Below are 15018 nucleotides of genomic sequence, written 5' to 3'. Positions count from 1 at the left end.
GACCTCATCCTCTCATCTGATGTTTAAAGAGATCTGAAAATAGTTGACTACTTGCAAATCTCTCAGCTCTTTGGTTTTCAGGCTTCCAGCTGCATGGCAGTGTTTGTCCTCAGACAGATCTTGCCAGCTCAGCCTGTCACATGCCTGGTGCCTGAAAAATTAAGTCTTCCTTGAATGGGAATACGTTTCTGGCTTTTGAAACACATTGCTTGATCTCAACCACAAGGCTCTCTGCTTCTTTCTCAACAAGTCGCCTCGGGGATTCTTGCTTTCCTCTTCCTCTTGCTACCTTTGAGGGACCTCCAGCCCAGGACCATCATGCATGGATGGTCCAGATGCACTTAATTGCTAAGATGCTGTCTGGAAGCCTCAGAAGCCAGGACCATAAGGCTGGCTGAGTGATGAGGGGGTCACGCAGCCTTGGCTGTTTTCATTGTACTCAAGAAGCAAGGAGGCATTCACAATGAAAGGATTCCTGCCAAAATCGTGTTTACCATTTGCAGCTCTTACAGAAAATGGGCAGAGTCACAGAGCAACAGTGCTAGGAGTGCCTGCAAAAACCATCCTGCCTAGGCTCTTCATTGAAGCCCAGGAATAGGACTTGTCTTAACCAAGGCTTCACAGCCTATTAGCTTTATCCCAGCCCATTGTTAACCTCAGGAAAAGACACATTAAAATCTAAAGGGAGATGAGAATTCTAAGCATACTCCTCAGGGATTTGATTTACTTTGCTTTGCATTAGCATTTCTATGATGTGATTTTGTTCCAAGGATAGGGAAATCTTTTAGCGATTTCCTATTTGAGTATTTGCTATGTGATCATTTCAACGAAACAGAAGTAGGCTGAAGCATATGCCACACAGCTTGGTCTGGTCAGTGGTGGGCTCTTGAGATGCTGATGTCACTGAGATGGCTGGAAAATAGGAAAAAGGATAGACAAAGGGATGGCAGTAGTGTTAACTGTTTGGCTTTTTAAAAAAGATTTATTTTATTTATTTGAAAGGCAGAGTTATGGGGGGGGGGGGGAGACAGGTCTTCCATCTGATGGTTCACTTCCCAAATGGCCTCAACAGCTTGGTCTGGGCCAGGACAAAGGCAGGGGCCAGTAGCTTCTTCTAGTTCTCCCATGTGGGTGCAGGGACCCAAGCACCTGGGCCATCCTCTGTTACTTTTCCAGGAGCTGGATCAGAAGTGGAGCAGCCGGGACCTGAACTAGCACCCATATGGTAGCTTCACTTGATACCCCAACTAGCACCCAAGTGGCAGCTTAACTTGATACCCCACAGTGCTGGCCTCTTATCTAGCTTCTGAGCACCTGGGAAACCAGACCTGTGTGGGCCAGTGACCCCGAGGCATTAGGACCTTTGCCTGTACCACCACCAGCGTGCATGGAGAACTGCTTCACACCTTGAGAAACCCCTCTTCCTCACGCACTACAAGAGGGGAGGGTGGCAAAGAGGGTAGGTGTATTTTTCAGACTGTACAGTCTGGATCACCATGCCAGTGAGGTGTTCTGAAAGGCCTACATTTGAAAATTAGAATTTATTCACTTTGGAGTTGAAAGGATATATGAAAGAGAAAACTGAGATCCAAAGAAGAAACAATATATTTTGGGGAGGATTCTGATTGGTTCTGCATGATCTCAAGCTCTCTTTACTGACAGTCTTCACTAGGATCACTTGGTTTCAGTAAAGTGATCACCATTGCCAGAAGAAATAGGGGAATAAATGACAGCTGGTTGTTCCTAGAAATGACTTACAGAGGCGCAGGGGTGGATTTAGGACTAGAAACAAAATGAATTTTAAAAAACTACTACTAATAATAATGCTATTATTAAGTGTCTGGATTATTTTCATGTGTGATATTGAAGAAAAATCTGTTACTGAGTTTATTCATTTATATTTTTAAAAAATATTTATTTGAAAGGCAGAGTTAGAGAGAGAGAGGGAGAAACACAGAGATCTTCCACCAGCTAGTTCACTCCCTAAGTGGCCACAAAGGGTAGGGCTAGGCCAGGCCGAAGCCAGGAGCCAGGATGGGTGGCAGGAGCCCAAGCACTTGAACCATCATCCACTGCTTTCCCAGGTGCACTGGCAGTGAGCTAGATAGGAAGTGGCACAGCCAGGACACAAACTGGCACCCATATGGAGTGCTGGTGTCTCTAGTGGCATACCACAACACCAATCCTTTTTTTTTTTTTTTTTTTTTTTTGTATTTTTAAAAGATTTCTATTGTGTGAAGGATGGATTGTAAGGAAACAAATGGAAACCAGCTAGAAAATCTGTGGTAGCTCTCTAGAGGAGAAACAATGATAGCTTGGACCAAGGTCATGACAATGGAAATGAAGAAAGAAGGCATATTTGAGATAAGTAGGAAGGCAGGCATTTGGTCTGGCAGTTAAGACACTGTCCCATATTAGAGTGCAAGGGTTTGATTCCCAGTTTCAGATTCCAGCTTCTTATCAGTGCAGACTCTGGATAAAAGGTGTTGGGTAGTTGGGTCCCTGCCACCCATGTGGGAGACCCAGATTAAGTTCCTGGATCTTAATTGTTATTGTGGGCATTTGAGAAGTGAACCAGTGGGTGGGAGCTCTGTCTCTGTCCCTTTCTCTTCTTCTTGAATTAAAAAAAAAACTATAGAACCATAGGATTTGTTGCTGGTTTAGATGCAGACTAAGAAAAGAGGAAAATCCAGGAATTAAGGATGTCACCTAGGTTTCTCTGAAGACTAATTTTCACAGAAGTCATATCATGTTTGGGACAGAGTTGAGTTTCTATTTGTGCCTATTGAGACATGGAAATAAATATCTAGTATGAACTTGGGTATACATGTCATTACCAAAGACTTGGCATCTATAGCCTCAGAACTCAATGAGTACTCCAGGAAAGAGTATAACCAGAGCATAGGGCCTGACTGTTCTCTGAGCCATCTTTTCTGTACACACTGAGTCCTTCTGTGGGCTTCTGGGCAGGAATTTCAGGTAGGAATCACAACCATCATCTATAGGGAATCCCTTGGAATGAGAAGCCAGATTTATCCTCAGAAAAAGCAGAAAAAGCTAATAAGTAACCAAATGGACTGTTTAGCAAGCCTCAAAACTTCTCCAGCTTGCTGTATCTTGATGCCCCCAAAGCAGGCTCTTTGTACAACCAAATGATGAGACTGCCTTGCTTTAAATCATTTTGACCCTCCTCTTGGGGGGATATCCTTAGAATTAGGTCTTAAAACCCAGGAAATTTACCACACTTAGGTTCAGATAACTTAGGGGTGCTCCTGTGGTGGACTGAAAAATCAGCCACAATATTTTATATTAGATGCTATATTTCTCCACCTGTTGAGACTGGGCTTGGCTGTTAATTGCACTAGTTAGTGGGACATTAGCAAATGTGATGCGAACAGAGGCTTGAGAAGTGTTTTTGTGTTGGATCTGGCCTTCCCCTGCTGCTGGGAAAACTTCTGCCACTATGAACATTCTTTGGGCAGCCCTCTGGGAGATAACAGCATGTGAGGAGCGGCCTCAACTGCTCCAGTCCATCTCAGCTGAGACCCCAAACATGTGAAGGAATTCATTTTACACCATCCAGCGCCAGTTAGAAGAATCACCCAGCCCCACTACAGAACTGTGAGAAATGAATGTTGTTTCAGCCATTAGGATTTGGAGTGGTTTGTTAGGTCCCTAAAGGAAAACAGTGAATTCTTAACCAGGCAGTCTCTTTCACAAATACAAATATTCTTTTTCCCGCCCTTATTCTTCTTGGGGGATTTGTATTTGATCAACCATCAAAGGTCTGAACTGCAAGATGAAAGCTTACTTGAAGATGTGAAGCAATGGCCAGTGGGCAGTGGAGGTATTGGAGGCAGTAGTCTTCTTCCTAGGGCTCCTGACACAGCTCCTCAAAGTTGATTCAGGCTTCCTGACCTTGTGTTGTTGTTGTTTTAAGATTTATTTATTTATTTGAAAGTCAGAGTTACGTAGAGAGAGGAGAGGCAGAGAGAGAGAGAGAGAGAGAGAGAGAGAGAGAGATCGTCCATCTGATGGTTCACTCCCCAATTGGCCACAATGGCTGGAGCTGAGCCGATCCAAAGCCAGGAGCCAGGAGCTTCTTCCAGGTCTCCCACATGGGTGCAGGGGCCCAAGGACTTGGGCAATCTTCCACTGCTTTCCTAGGCCATAACAGGAGTAGCCAGGACTCGAACTGGTGCCCATATGGGATGCTGGCGTTTCAGGCCAGGGCATTAACCCACTGTACCACAGCGCTGGCCCCATGATCTTGTGTTTTTATGGCACCATGGACTGTTCCTTCACAGTACTTGTAATCACATCTGGGTGATGATTTGACAATATCTGAAGTAAACCATGAAGCCATGTATTTCATTAAGGCAAGGACCGTGTCTACCTTGCCAACAACTGTACCCTGGAACATACTAGACACTCATTTGTTGAATGAATAAATAAAGTTTTGTTTTCTTTATATAAGGGAGCCAGACCTTAAAGTTTTAAAAATTTAGTATTTGTATTTCATGGGATAGTCTTGCATGCATTTCTAATCATGCAACTTGATTCTCCAACTATGGCAGGTGAAGGCTTGGGATGGAGGATATGAAATCAATGAGAGCCAGGATACTGGTTGTTGTCATCCTTTCCCTACCCCCAAACTGTTGGCAAAGTCCAAAAACCATTCCTCAAGACAGTACAGGAAATTTGATATGCAAGCTAGGGGCTTTGGGGCAGGAATGGGGGATATGAGTGAGAAAGCCAGGTCTGGAGGATGTTCAATCAATTCTGTTATAAGGCTTTGGTCACAAAGCAACTGCAAACCAAAGACCCAGCTGAGGTTATTCACAACTTTGAGAAGCCTTGGGACTCTGTTACTACCACTGCCCCATTTACCTTTCATCTGAGAAAACCTGAAGAGGAAACCCAAAAGAACCTGACAGAGGTGGGTTCAAATGCTCCTGCGGATGACTTGGGCATGTTAACTTTCCAAAGGCTATGTTCCTCATCTGTCAAATTGGAATAATATTTTAGAAGCAGCATCTCCTTTAGATTTAAGGTACTTTGCTAGAAAGAATCATCATTTTTATCTATATTATCCAGGGTTTAATAGTGCTAGACCCATAGTAGGTACCCAGAATAGATGAATTTCTTCTTGAAGTGGATCAAAGAACCAATCAGGCCCCACCACTAATGCCCTGTCAGAGCAATTAAGAGATTTCTTCCCATTCTGTGGACCTCAATCTCCTCCCCACCCTGAAAAATAGAAGCCAGGACAAGAGCTTCTCTAAGCTCCCTTCCAGGACTAATATCCAACAGATATCAGACTATTCAGTATACCCTCCCCCACTGTTGCTCCTAGAAGTTAATGTTACAGACTGAGGAGACAAAACTTGCACATTGTATTTACAGATAGACACACAATGAAAACAGATTCTGTGAATAACTACAATACTGTATCATACTTTTGGCCTACTTTTTCCTCTTTTGAGGTCAAGAGTTTGTTTAATTGTCTCTTATTTGCATTTGCTTGGGAAATTGCCACTAACACACACTATATGCAGCTTGAACCTTGGTGGCTAATTGCACTGTTACCGTGATTGATGAACCTTGTGTGCAATCAGCTTGAAGCTGCTGCCTTCCACTTGCCAGAAATGAGGTCACAGAGCAGGGTGGGGAACTGCCATCTAGCAAGCAGGCCTGACTGCTGCCCAGTAGAATGGTTTGCAACTCTAAATTCCATCTGTTGTGAAGATACTTGTTCCCTTGAACTGGCTCCAGATTTTAAAGAATTTGACAGTTTTTAAGTAAAAGAATCAGCCTTTGCCTGGACACTGGGTAGGAAAGAAAAGATTAATGAACATATAGATGCTAGAATATCTAGGGGTCATGAGGATCGTGGTCTGAAATCCTGGTATTAGGTAGATGGTGTCGCTCCTTAGAAAAGATAGTAATTATCCATGAAACCATGCAACTTCGCAGCATAAAAAGCACATCTCCAGACCACTGCCTTGTGGAGGGACAGTATTCTCTCATGGTCAGAGGATTAACCAAGCCACATTGCTGAAACAAGGAGGTGGCTCAAAGCACGGCCTGGAAGCCAGGTAAGTATCACCTGGCGGAAGCAGATACAGGGAAAGTCAGCACGTGGGTCTGCCAGGCACTGAGCATTTTCTGTGCAGGCCTAAGGGACTCGGTTGTCTCAAAGACTGACTTTCCTTTCTTGAGCATCAGACATCCGTCAGCTCAGATTAGTCTCAGCGGTTGAACAATCTGTTAACAGATTAGACGTGTAAGTCTTTTCTCTAGTAGACCTGGAATCTGATGGCCCTGGGATTGAATCCTAACATGGCTCTAAAGCTGTGTGATCTTGGCCAAATCTCTTCATCTCACTGGATCACAGTTTATCTGTAAGAGATGCAGTATAAAATGTGGCCGAGCCTGCTGCCTGGGTTTGAACCCCAACTCCACTGTTGACTCATGATATGACTGTATCCAAGCTTGAACCACTTTGTACCTTTGTTTCCTGTCTTTAAATGAGATTGATTACAGTGCCTCCCCCACAAAGATGTTGGGAAGATAAATAAGTTAACACACATAGAGTACTGAGAACAATGTTACAGAGTCAGCAAGGCCTGTGTGTCACTAACTAACAATGGGCTGCTAATCCTGCTCCCTTGGGCTTTTCAGGTCCACTGAAATGGTGAAAGTCCATGCCTGTCCATGCCTGAAGGGACCTTTAAAGAGCACCCAAATAACTGCCCTCATGTTACAGGTAGGAAATCGGGACTCAGATGTGGGCACTGACTGGTCCACAGCCACACTAGGTTCAATGGCAGAGTCCAGGTCTCCTGATTCCAAGTGCAAATCTCTCCTCTACACCACACCGCACCGATGGTTCTTTTTATTTGGTTGTTAGACCAGTGGCTAGGGAACACACTTTCCTGGGATAATGGGATAATCAGCTGCATTTGAAGTGGAGAGGAAACTGAGGAGAGACTACCTGTGCCCCCCCCACCTCCACCCATGAACTTGTAACGTGTATGTTAGTGTAGTGGAAGGAGGCTGAGGATTCCTGCCGTAGTGGAGAAGAGAGATTTTCAGGAACCACTGCCAGTTCCTTGTCATTGTTTCAGCTAAAACCCAAACATGTGCCTGTGTCCAAGAAAGCTAGAATCCTGAGCTAATTCATTCTGACCTCATAGTATCTTTTTTACTTCAGGTGTTTAATGAAGGGGTGACACACACACCCCCAAGTGGTTTCACACAGGCTCTCTGGTTTCACTCTTAGGAGAATGGGGGTTGAAGTGATACCTCTGAGTTCAGCTGTTCAATTTCTCAGGGTCACGCCCCCTTAGAGTTATTCTGCTTTCAATCGCATCTCTCAGTTGGACTGCTCAGGAGTAACCGGAAGATGGGCTGAAAGAAAGGGGCATGATGGGAGGAGACCCCATGAAGAATGGCGGGTTGGATTATAGAGGTTTTGACTCAGAGAAAGGGCAGGTCCCAGATCCCTGTGCTCAGATCATCTAAGGGTACCATGGAGCACGGGGAGCAGCGACTGTGACAGTGGAGCTTATATAAATGGGGTGGGAAGAGTAAGAAGACTTTCCAGGAGCCATATTTCAGTATGAAGCAAGGAAAACTTACTGACTATGAGAGCTGCCCACAGAGAATGTGGACAATAAGCTTGCTCCCATTCCTGCCTGTTTTTGAAGCACAAAAGAAAGAGACATGGGGGGTATGAGGTTCCACAACCACTTGTCAGAGACAGGAAGGTGAGAAGTGACCAGCCCAAAGAGGTCAGGTCAATTCCCACCAACTCGAGAATTTTCAGATTCTGGGAGTCTGAGTGGAGCTCCCAGTTACGGAGCAGCTGGAAAGCTGCAGTATCAGAAACTCATGACCTATTTCTTCTTCTGGCTGGTGTTTCTCTTTGTCTTTCTCGAGCTCACTTGCTTGCCCTTTTGCAGAGCAGGAACCTTTGACATTTTGCAGGGGATAATCTTTTTCCTCTAAGTGTGTTTCTGACTCAGCCTTTGCTCCTCCAGCATCATGAGAGACCGGAGCTCTCCGGAGATTAGCTCTGGCCCTGTCACCACAGCAACTGCCCGGGCCCTGCGGGCATCCGTGGTAACAGGCACAGGGCTTGGAGAGGAAGCCCCATGGGGAGCCTGACATGAAACAAGCATGTCTGCACTTTGTGAGGCTTTCTTTGTAATAGGATTAGCTGCACAGGTGGGTCTCACTTGACACATCTGGCCAGTTCCAGAAATTGTGTGTGTATGTGTGTGTGTGTGTGTGTGTGTGTGTGTGAAATTTTGATAGATGGAGGAAATTTTATTTTAAAGGCAGAAAAGAGGCCAGCTTTTCAAGTCCCAGCAGTGAATCCCGTTTGTAAAACAGAAAGCGTTCTTTTGTGAGGCAAATCTCCACCCACTGCTGACCGACCTGCACTGCCAGGCTAGGGCTGGGGGTCTGTGATGGGGCCATCTGCAGCATACCCTGGGGGCAGGCCAAGAACAGCAGCAGCCTAGCTTACTCGGGCTGGGAGTGCACAGCAAGGAACAGGAGGGGCAGAGCAGGTGTGGGGCCGCAGGAGGGGATGTGAGGAGGGTGGGCCTTGCCTAGCATGAGCAGTTCTGCTGCAACAGTGGTGGGGCGTCCGACAGGCGCGTGTTCTTGGAGGCGCCCAGCATGGAGGGGTCTGTGTCCAGAGAATCTGACATCTTGTCACAAATGGCATCTACCAGGCACTCAAAGGCCTGCCTCACACTGATGTTCTCCTTGGCACTGGCTTCGAAGAAGTCAAACCCTGGAGAGAGAAGAGAGAGAAGTAAGGACTCTTTCCATCTCCCCACCGCTCCCAGCACTCTGGAGTGAAGCAAGGAGGCCAGTTCTGTGGGCAGAGGATGCTGCTCCAGGAGGTGCTACAGGGCAGGGGTTTTAGACTCAGATCTTAGTTCTACCACTGACGGCTGCTTAGCCCACAGCAAGTCACTTACTCTCTTTATAAGTCCATTTTCTGGTTTGTCAATGCTGATAATTTTTTACCTACATCATAGCTATTTCAAGTATTACATCAGAAGTGTAGAGCCCTGTGCCTGAACATGGGGTGGAGGAGGGGGTGTCTTTAAGTGTTTGCTGAAAGAGTGAATACATAAATACGTGTGCAGTGCTTCCCAGTTTCCAAAGCATTATCTCATTTATCTTTATGTTGCCCCTGGGGGAAGGAGTGTTAAATCCTCTCCATGTCGCTGTGGCTTAGAGAAATAGGTTGGCTTGCTCAAGACAAGTAAATACACCAGGATGGCAAGTCCAGACTTGGGACTTTTACAATTTTTTCTTTTTCTTTGTTTTCCTTACTTATTTGAAAAGAAAAGAGACAGAAACAGAGCGAGATCTCCCATCTGCTATTTCATTCCCCAAATGCCTGCAACAGCCAGATCTGGGCCAGGTTGAAGTCCTGGCGGGGAAGCCAACCCTGCTCTCCTATGTGGAAGACAGGGATCCAACCACTTGAGCCAATCCTTGCTACCTCCTGAGCTATGTATTTGTAGGAATGCTGAAACTGGGAGCAGAGCTGAGACTCAAACCCAGGCATTCTGATAGGGGATGTGGGGGTCCCAAGCAGTATCTCCACCATTAGGCCAAATGCCACATTAGTTTCGGACTTTTTTCCCCCATCTGCTTGAAAGGCAGAGGGAGGGAGGGAGGGAGAGAGGGAGGAAGAGAGAGGGAGAGAGAGAGAGATGCATCTCCCATTCACTGATTCACTCCTCAAATGCCAGCAACAGCCAAGGCTGGACCAAGTTGAAGCCTGGAGCAATGGAACTCCACCCAGGTCTCCCACATGGTGACAGGGACCCAAGCACTTGAGCCATCATTTGCTGTCTCCCAGGATACATTAGCAGGAAGATGGATTGGAAGTAGAAATGCCAGGACTCGAACTGGCACTCCAGTATGTGATGCAGGCCTCCCAAGTAGTGGCTACCTGCTAATTTTGGACTTTTGACCAGGAATTTTCCTCCCTTTCTCTTGCCTCCCACCCACCCCAGCCTGGTCGGGGCTCTAGAAGGCACCTCAAGCCTCATACTGATACAGTGAACCTCTATTCACTCCACTGCAGACACACTGGCTTATCTCCACTAAGTGGGGTTCCTCTTTCCTGACCACCACTGAAATGATCCTACAGATCTCTGCTTTCATGTCCAAACCCAACAAAAGGTCAAGGGAAAGCTCCTGGGGTGTGTGACATTCTTGTCTGTTTTATATTTGAGATCCTTCATGACCCTTTCTGTGACAATGCACAGAACTTGGTTGTCCAAAGAGACACAAACAAATTCAAAGTGGCTACTTCCCTCCAGGAAACTTGGGGGCAGCCCGCAGGAGCATAAAGTGTCCTCCTGATGTCCCTGAGGGAGCCATTCTCCCCTCTTGTCTGCCCACTGTCCTCTTTTCCCTTTCTTCAGGCTTTCTTTAGTTCTTCTGAAAAGCCTGTCTGCTCCTCTCTGCCTTTAGCTCCTTCTTTCCCCTTGTGCTCCTTGCATTTTCTTCTTGGCATTCTTAGCATCTATTGAGCATCTACTATATGCCAGACGCAATGTCAGGAGCCTTACAAACATCATCTTATTTAATCCTCACAACAGTCTGTTTGGTAAATATCATCATCTCCAATTTATAAATGAGATAATGAAGGCTCCAAGAGATTGCATAACTCACATAAGACCATGTGACTGTATTAGTGGAAATTGGGTTTCGCCCTGGGTTTGGCTGGCTCCAGAGTCCTTACACAGCCCTGCTTCCTTCCTGTTTCTTCCTCTTTCTCCCTTTCACTGTGCATCTTTTCCCCAGCTATATCTTTGTCTTCCTTTACAAGTCTCTTTTGCCTCCTTTGATTTTATCTGACTACAGCAGTGTCTGAATCTGGGCAAGTCACTTCACCTTTCCAAATCACTTAGTCTCTCTGAATGGCAGACTCCTCTCTTGTCAAGTAGGAATAGTGACAGCGTCCTCCTGCTGGGAGCAGTTGGGAGGATGGAGCGAAATGATGAATACGTCGCTGCACGCCACTTGCCCGTTATCATGGCCGCCCCTTTCTGCTCTCCTCTCTCATCTTGCTCCTCTCACCTCTTCTTCTTCCTCCCTCTTCCATCACCTTCTCCCACAAAGGAGGGGATGCCTTTCGTCCGCCTCCTTCTCCCTATTATTCCACCATCCACAGAGAATGCTGCAGCAAAGCTCCTTTCCTCCCCGCCCCCAGCTGGAAGGTACTCACAGCTCCCATCAGCCCCTCCCCCATGGGGGTGCTGATAGCCTTGCCTGTGGCCCACTTCCCAACCTGAGAAAGGCAAGCTGCAGAAGTGCCTGCTAATTGTGGACATGTGATGAAGGAGGAGGCAGCTGCTGGCTCATTATCCCCAGGCTGTGGAAACCATTGGCTTCAGACAGCTTTTCTTTAATAAATATCACCAAAAGATTGACTCCGAGATCTTTGACTGGCTTCTCACAAATGGTTGGTGTTTGGAGAGGCAGGACGAGTATATAACTTGTCCAGAAGGGGACAAACAGGTAAAGTAGTAAATGGGCTTTGACCTTCAGTTTGGATGAAGATGAGAACACAGGTCAAGGCCAGGGCACAGATCTCTTCTGAAGAGTTGGCACTGAGAAGACATGCCACATTGTGCAGGAGGGCAATGAATGGCTAGAGGCCTGGGGGATTGGGATTTGAATACGTCTCCATCACTACCAGCTCTGTGACCTTGGGCAAGCTGCCTAATCGCTTTCAGCCTCCATCTCCTCATCTGTAGAATGAACTGAATATTACCTGCCTCATAGGGTGGGAGTGAGAAACACACCAAAGAATGTGAAGTGAATGGTGTATGGAATACATGATTATTTCCTTTCCTGTCTGTCCTCAGCCCACCACAATCTCAGCTTCTTTGCCTCCCCATCATCTCCCAAGGCCTTTGGGGGAATGCTGTTTTTCTTCATTGTGCAGGGTCAATCAGTAAACCAGGTCTTTATTGAACATTGACTTTATGCCAGGTCTCGTGTTGACTGCCAGGATCAAACTCAGCTGTGTAGACACACCACTAAGAATGTCAATCCTTCACATCTGCATAGACCTTAACAGTTCACAAATACAGGTTTAAACCTGTGGGGTGGTATTTGGTTTAGTGATCAGACGCCCCATTTCCGAATGCCTGGGTTCAATTCCTGGCTCCAGCTTCGATGTCAGCTAATGTGTACCCTGAGAGGGAGCAGGTGATGGCTCAAATAGTTGGATTTGTGCTATCTATGTGGGAATCCTGAACTGAGTTTCCAGCTCCTGGCTCCAACCCGGCCCCAGCTGTTGCAGGCATTTGGAGAGAGAACCAGTAGTTGGGAGCTCTCAATCTGTCCTTTCGTGCTGCCTCTCTACCTCTTGAATAAATTTTAAAAAATAAAGTGATCTATTTAGAAACATCAACACAACTTTGTTAAGGTGGGGCAGGGGAGAGCAGACAAGGGTTGTCTCTTGTAATTTGCAGATTAGGAAACCAAGGATCAGCATAAGTTTCTTGTCTTACTTTCAGTTGGACCAGTAATAGATCAATCTATAACATTCTAATCCAGGTAGAGCAAACCAGAGGCCATACAATGCAGGAGAGGGAAGCATGGCAGGAGAGGAAAGGAGGAAGAAGCTTCCTGAAGCTAGTGGGGTTGTGAACCTTTAAAATCAGAACTGAGAGAGAACGTTGTGGCATAAGGAGTAAAGCCGCCGCCTGCAGTGCCGGCATCCCATATGGGCGCCAGTTTGAGTCCTGGCTGCCCCACTTCTGACCCAGCTCTTGCTGTGGTCTGGGAAAGCAGCAGATGATGCTCCAAGTCCTTTGACCCCTGCACCCATGTGGGATGCCTGGAAGAAGCTTCTGGTTTTGGATCAGCTTAGCTCCAGCCATTGCAGCCATTTGGGGAGTGAACCAGCAGATGGAGACCTTTCTCTCTGACTCTCCCTCTCTCTGTAACTCTAATTCTCAAATAAATAAATAAATCTTTAAAAAAAAATCAGAACTAGGCAAGTCTTTTTTTTTAGATTTTATTTATTTAGATTTATTTTGTTTATTTGAAAGGCAGAGTTACAGAGAAAGAGAGGGAGAGAGAGAGAGAGCTCTTCCATCCACTGGTTCACTCTCCAAATGGCAGTAGTCAGGGCTAGGCCAGGCTGAAGCCAGGAACCAGGAGATTAATTTGGGTCTCCCATATGTGTGCAGGGGCCCAAGGACTTGGGCTGTCCTCTGCTGCTTTCCCAGGTGCATTAGCAGGGAGCTGGATTGGAAGTGGAGCAGCTGGGACTCAAATTGGCACCCATATGGGATGTCAGCATTGCAAGCAACGGCTTAATCCATTATGCCACAATGCCAGCCCTGAGTTAAAGTCTTTTACCTAATTAATTTTTCATTCTTTAAGACTTATCTTAGATATGACTTCTTCATTTTCTTTTGTGTTTTTCTCTGCCATAGCACTTGTTACCCTGTGTGGCAGAAGTCCATTTGACAGGGGCTGGAGTTTTGGCACAGCAGGTAAAGCTGATGCTGGCACCCTATATGAGTGCCAGTTCGAGTTCTGGCTGCACTGCTTCTGATTCAGCTCCCTACACTTGGGGAGGAGGTGGAAGATGCCCAAGTATTTGGGCCCCTGCCACCCACATGGGAGACCCAGATGAAGCTCCTGGCTCCTGGCTTTGGACTGGCCCGGCCCTGGCCACTGCAGCCATCTGGGGAGTAACCAGTGGATGGAAGATTTCTCTCTCTCTCTCTCTCTCTTCCTCCTCCTCCTCCTCCTCCTCTCCTCTGTCACTCTGCCTTTCAAAAATTAATAAATAAATCATTAGAAAGAAAATTCCATTAGCAAAGATTGTGTCATTCATCTCAGCTCCAGCACCAGCTGTAGGAATCATTGAGTGTTGGCCGAATGAAGGAGGTGGGAAATGAGCACAGAGAGTATGACTGAGGGGATGTAGACAGCAAAGGGTATGACAGCTAAGCAAGGCATGGTGGACACTGAGCACTGGGGACACTGGGTGAATCACAGTTCCTACCCTGGAGGAGCTCCTAGTCTGGTGTGGTAGACACAGTGACATTACCACAGTGATTAGTGCTCAAATGGTGGGAAGCCAGGGGAGGTACCTAACCAAGCATGGGGGCTAAGGAGGGTATCTTGGGGAAGTTGATACCTAAACAGGTATCAGACAAAGATGTGATTGTGAGCGTATGTATGAACATAAGCACCTTGGCATATGAGGCAGGAAAACAGCATAAGCACAGCTAAGGGGCAAAAAACAGCCTTGCTAAATGCTAGAAGGATCATAACCGTTAGTTACCATTAGAGCAGAAAACCCAAAGTGATGAGAGGTGAGACACTAGGAGACCAAACACAGAGAGCATATACGTCATGCCAAGCAGATATTGTCATTGTTATCTCAAAGGTACTCGAAGTATGAGAACTCTGATTCAAGCTACCAGGTCATGGGGCTAGGTAGTTCAAGGATCTCTTCTGCTTAGCAAAACCCTAGATGCACCCCTGCCCGATTACTGTCAAATTCCTGCAAGGGTCTTCATTAGTAGGCCCAGGTGGTAACCTTTTCCTCAAGTTCATTAATAAGGATCCTCAGGAGCTGAGAATCCAGTGAAGTCAGGAAGCTGACAACCAATTAAAGCAGACTAGCCTCCAGTCCTTTCTTCCCTCTAATTGGCTTCATAACAATCGTATTTCTTCTGTCTTTAATGGGGCCTGATTATTTCTTGAATCTCTGAGATGCTCCCCTGACCCCGAAACGTGTACCTGTCCTGCCCAAAGGCATCCATCACAGACCCACAGACTGCATCCACACGGCCAGCTGCTGATTTGGATAGACCTCAGAGTCTATGCCTAAACTTGCAATCAGCTAAACTCATCTCTCCTCATCCCCACATTGCTCTAGAACATTTCTTCTTCACTGTTGCATTCAAATCCAGTCTCCATTCTGCTGACAGCTTCTCA

The 15018-nt window shown here is 46.4% G+C and overlaps 1 protein-coding gene across 8 annotated transcripts in view; it reads right to left on the bottom strand.

Annotated features, from left to right (window-relative positions):
* Positions 1-477: 477 nt before the first annotated feature.
* Positions 478-15018, bottom strand: part of RAB3B (RAB3B, member RAS oncogene family) — a 77982-nt gene continuing 63441 nt past the window's right edge. For 6 of the 8 annotated variants that reach the window (XM_002715098.6, XM_051857805.3, XM_089300669.1 and 3 more), the window contains exon 5: positions 478-8809. In XM_002715098.6, the coding sequence (XP_002715144.1) occupies positions 8622-8809 (188 nt within the window). In that variant the 3' untranslated portion in view covers positions 478-8621. The remainder of the gene's footprint in view (positions 8810-15018) is intronic. The other 2 variants (XM_089300671.1, XM_089300670.1) reach the window with 2 other exon arrangements.

This window comes from Oryctolagus cuniculus, chromosome 7, assembly GCF_051225735.1.
Source record: "Oryctolagus cuniculus isolate XC-2025 breed Fujian yellow rabbit chromosome 7, ASM5122573v1, whole genome shotgun sequence".
Classification (NCBI taxonomy): Eukaryota; Metazoa; Chordata; class Mammalia; order Lagomorpha; family Leporidae; genus Oryctolagus; species Oryctolagus cuniculus.
The sequence above is the reverse complement of the archived record's forward strand: the minus strand, read 5'-3'. Positions and strand labels throughout refer to the sequence as shown.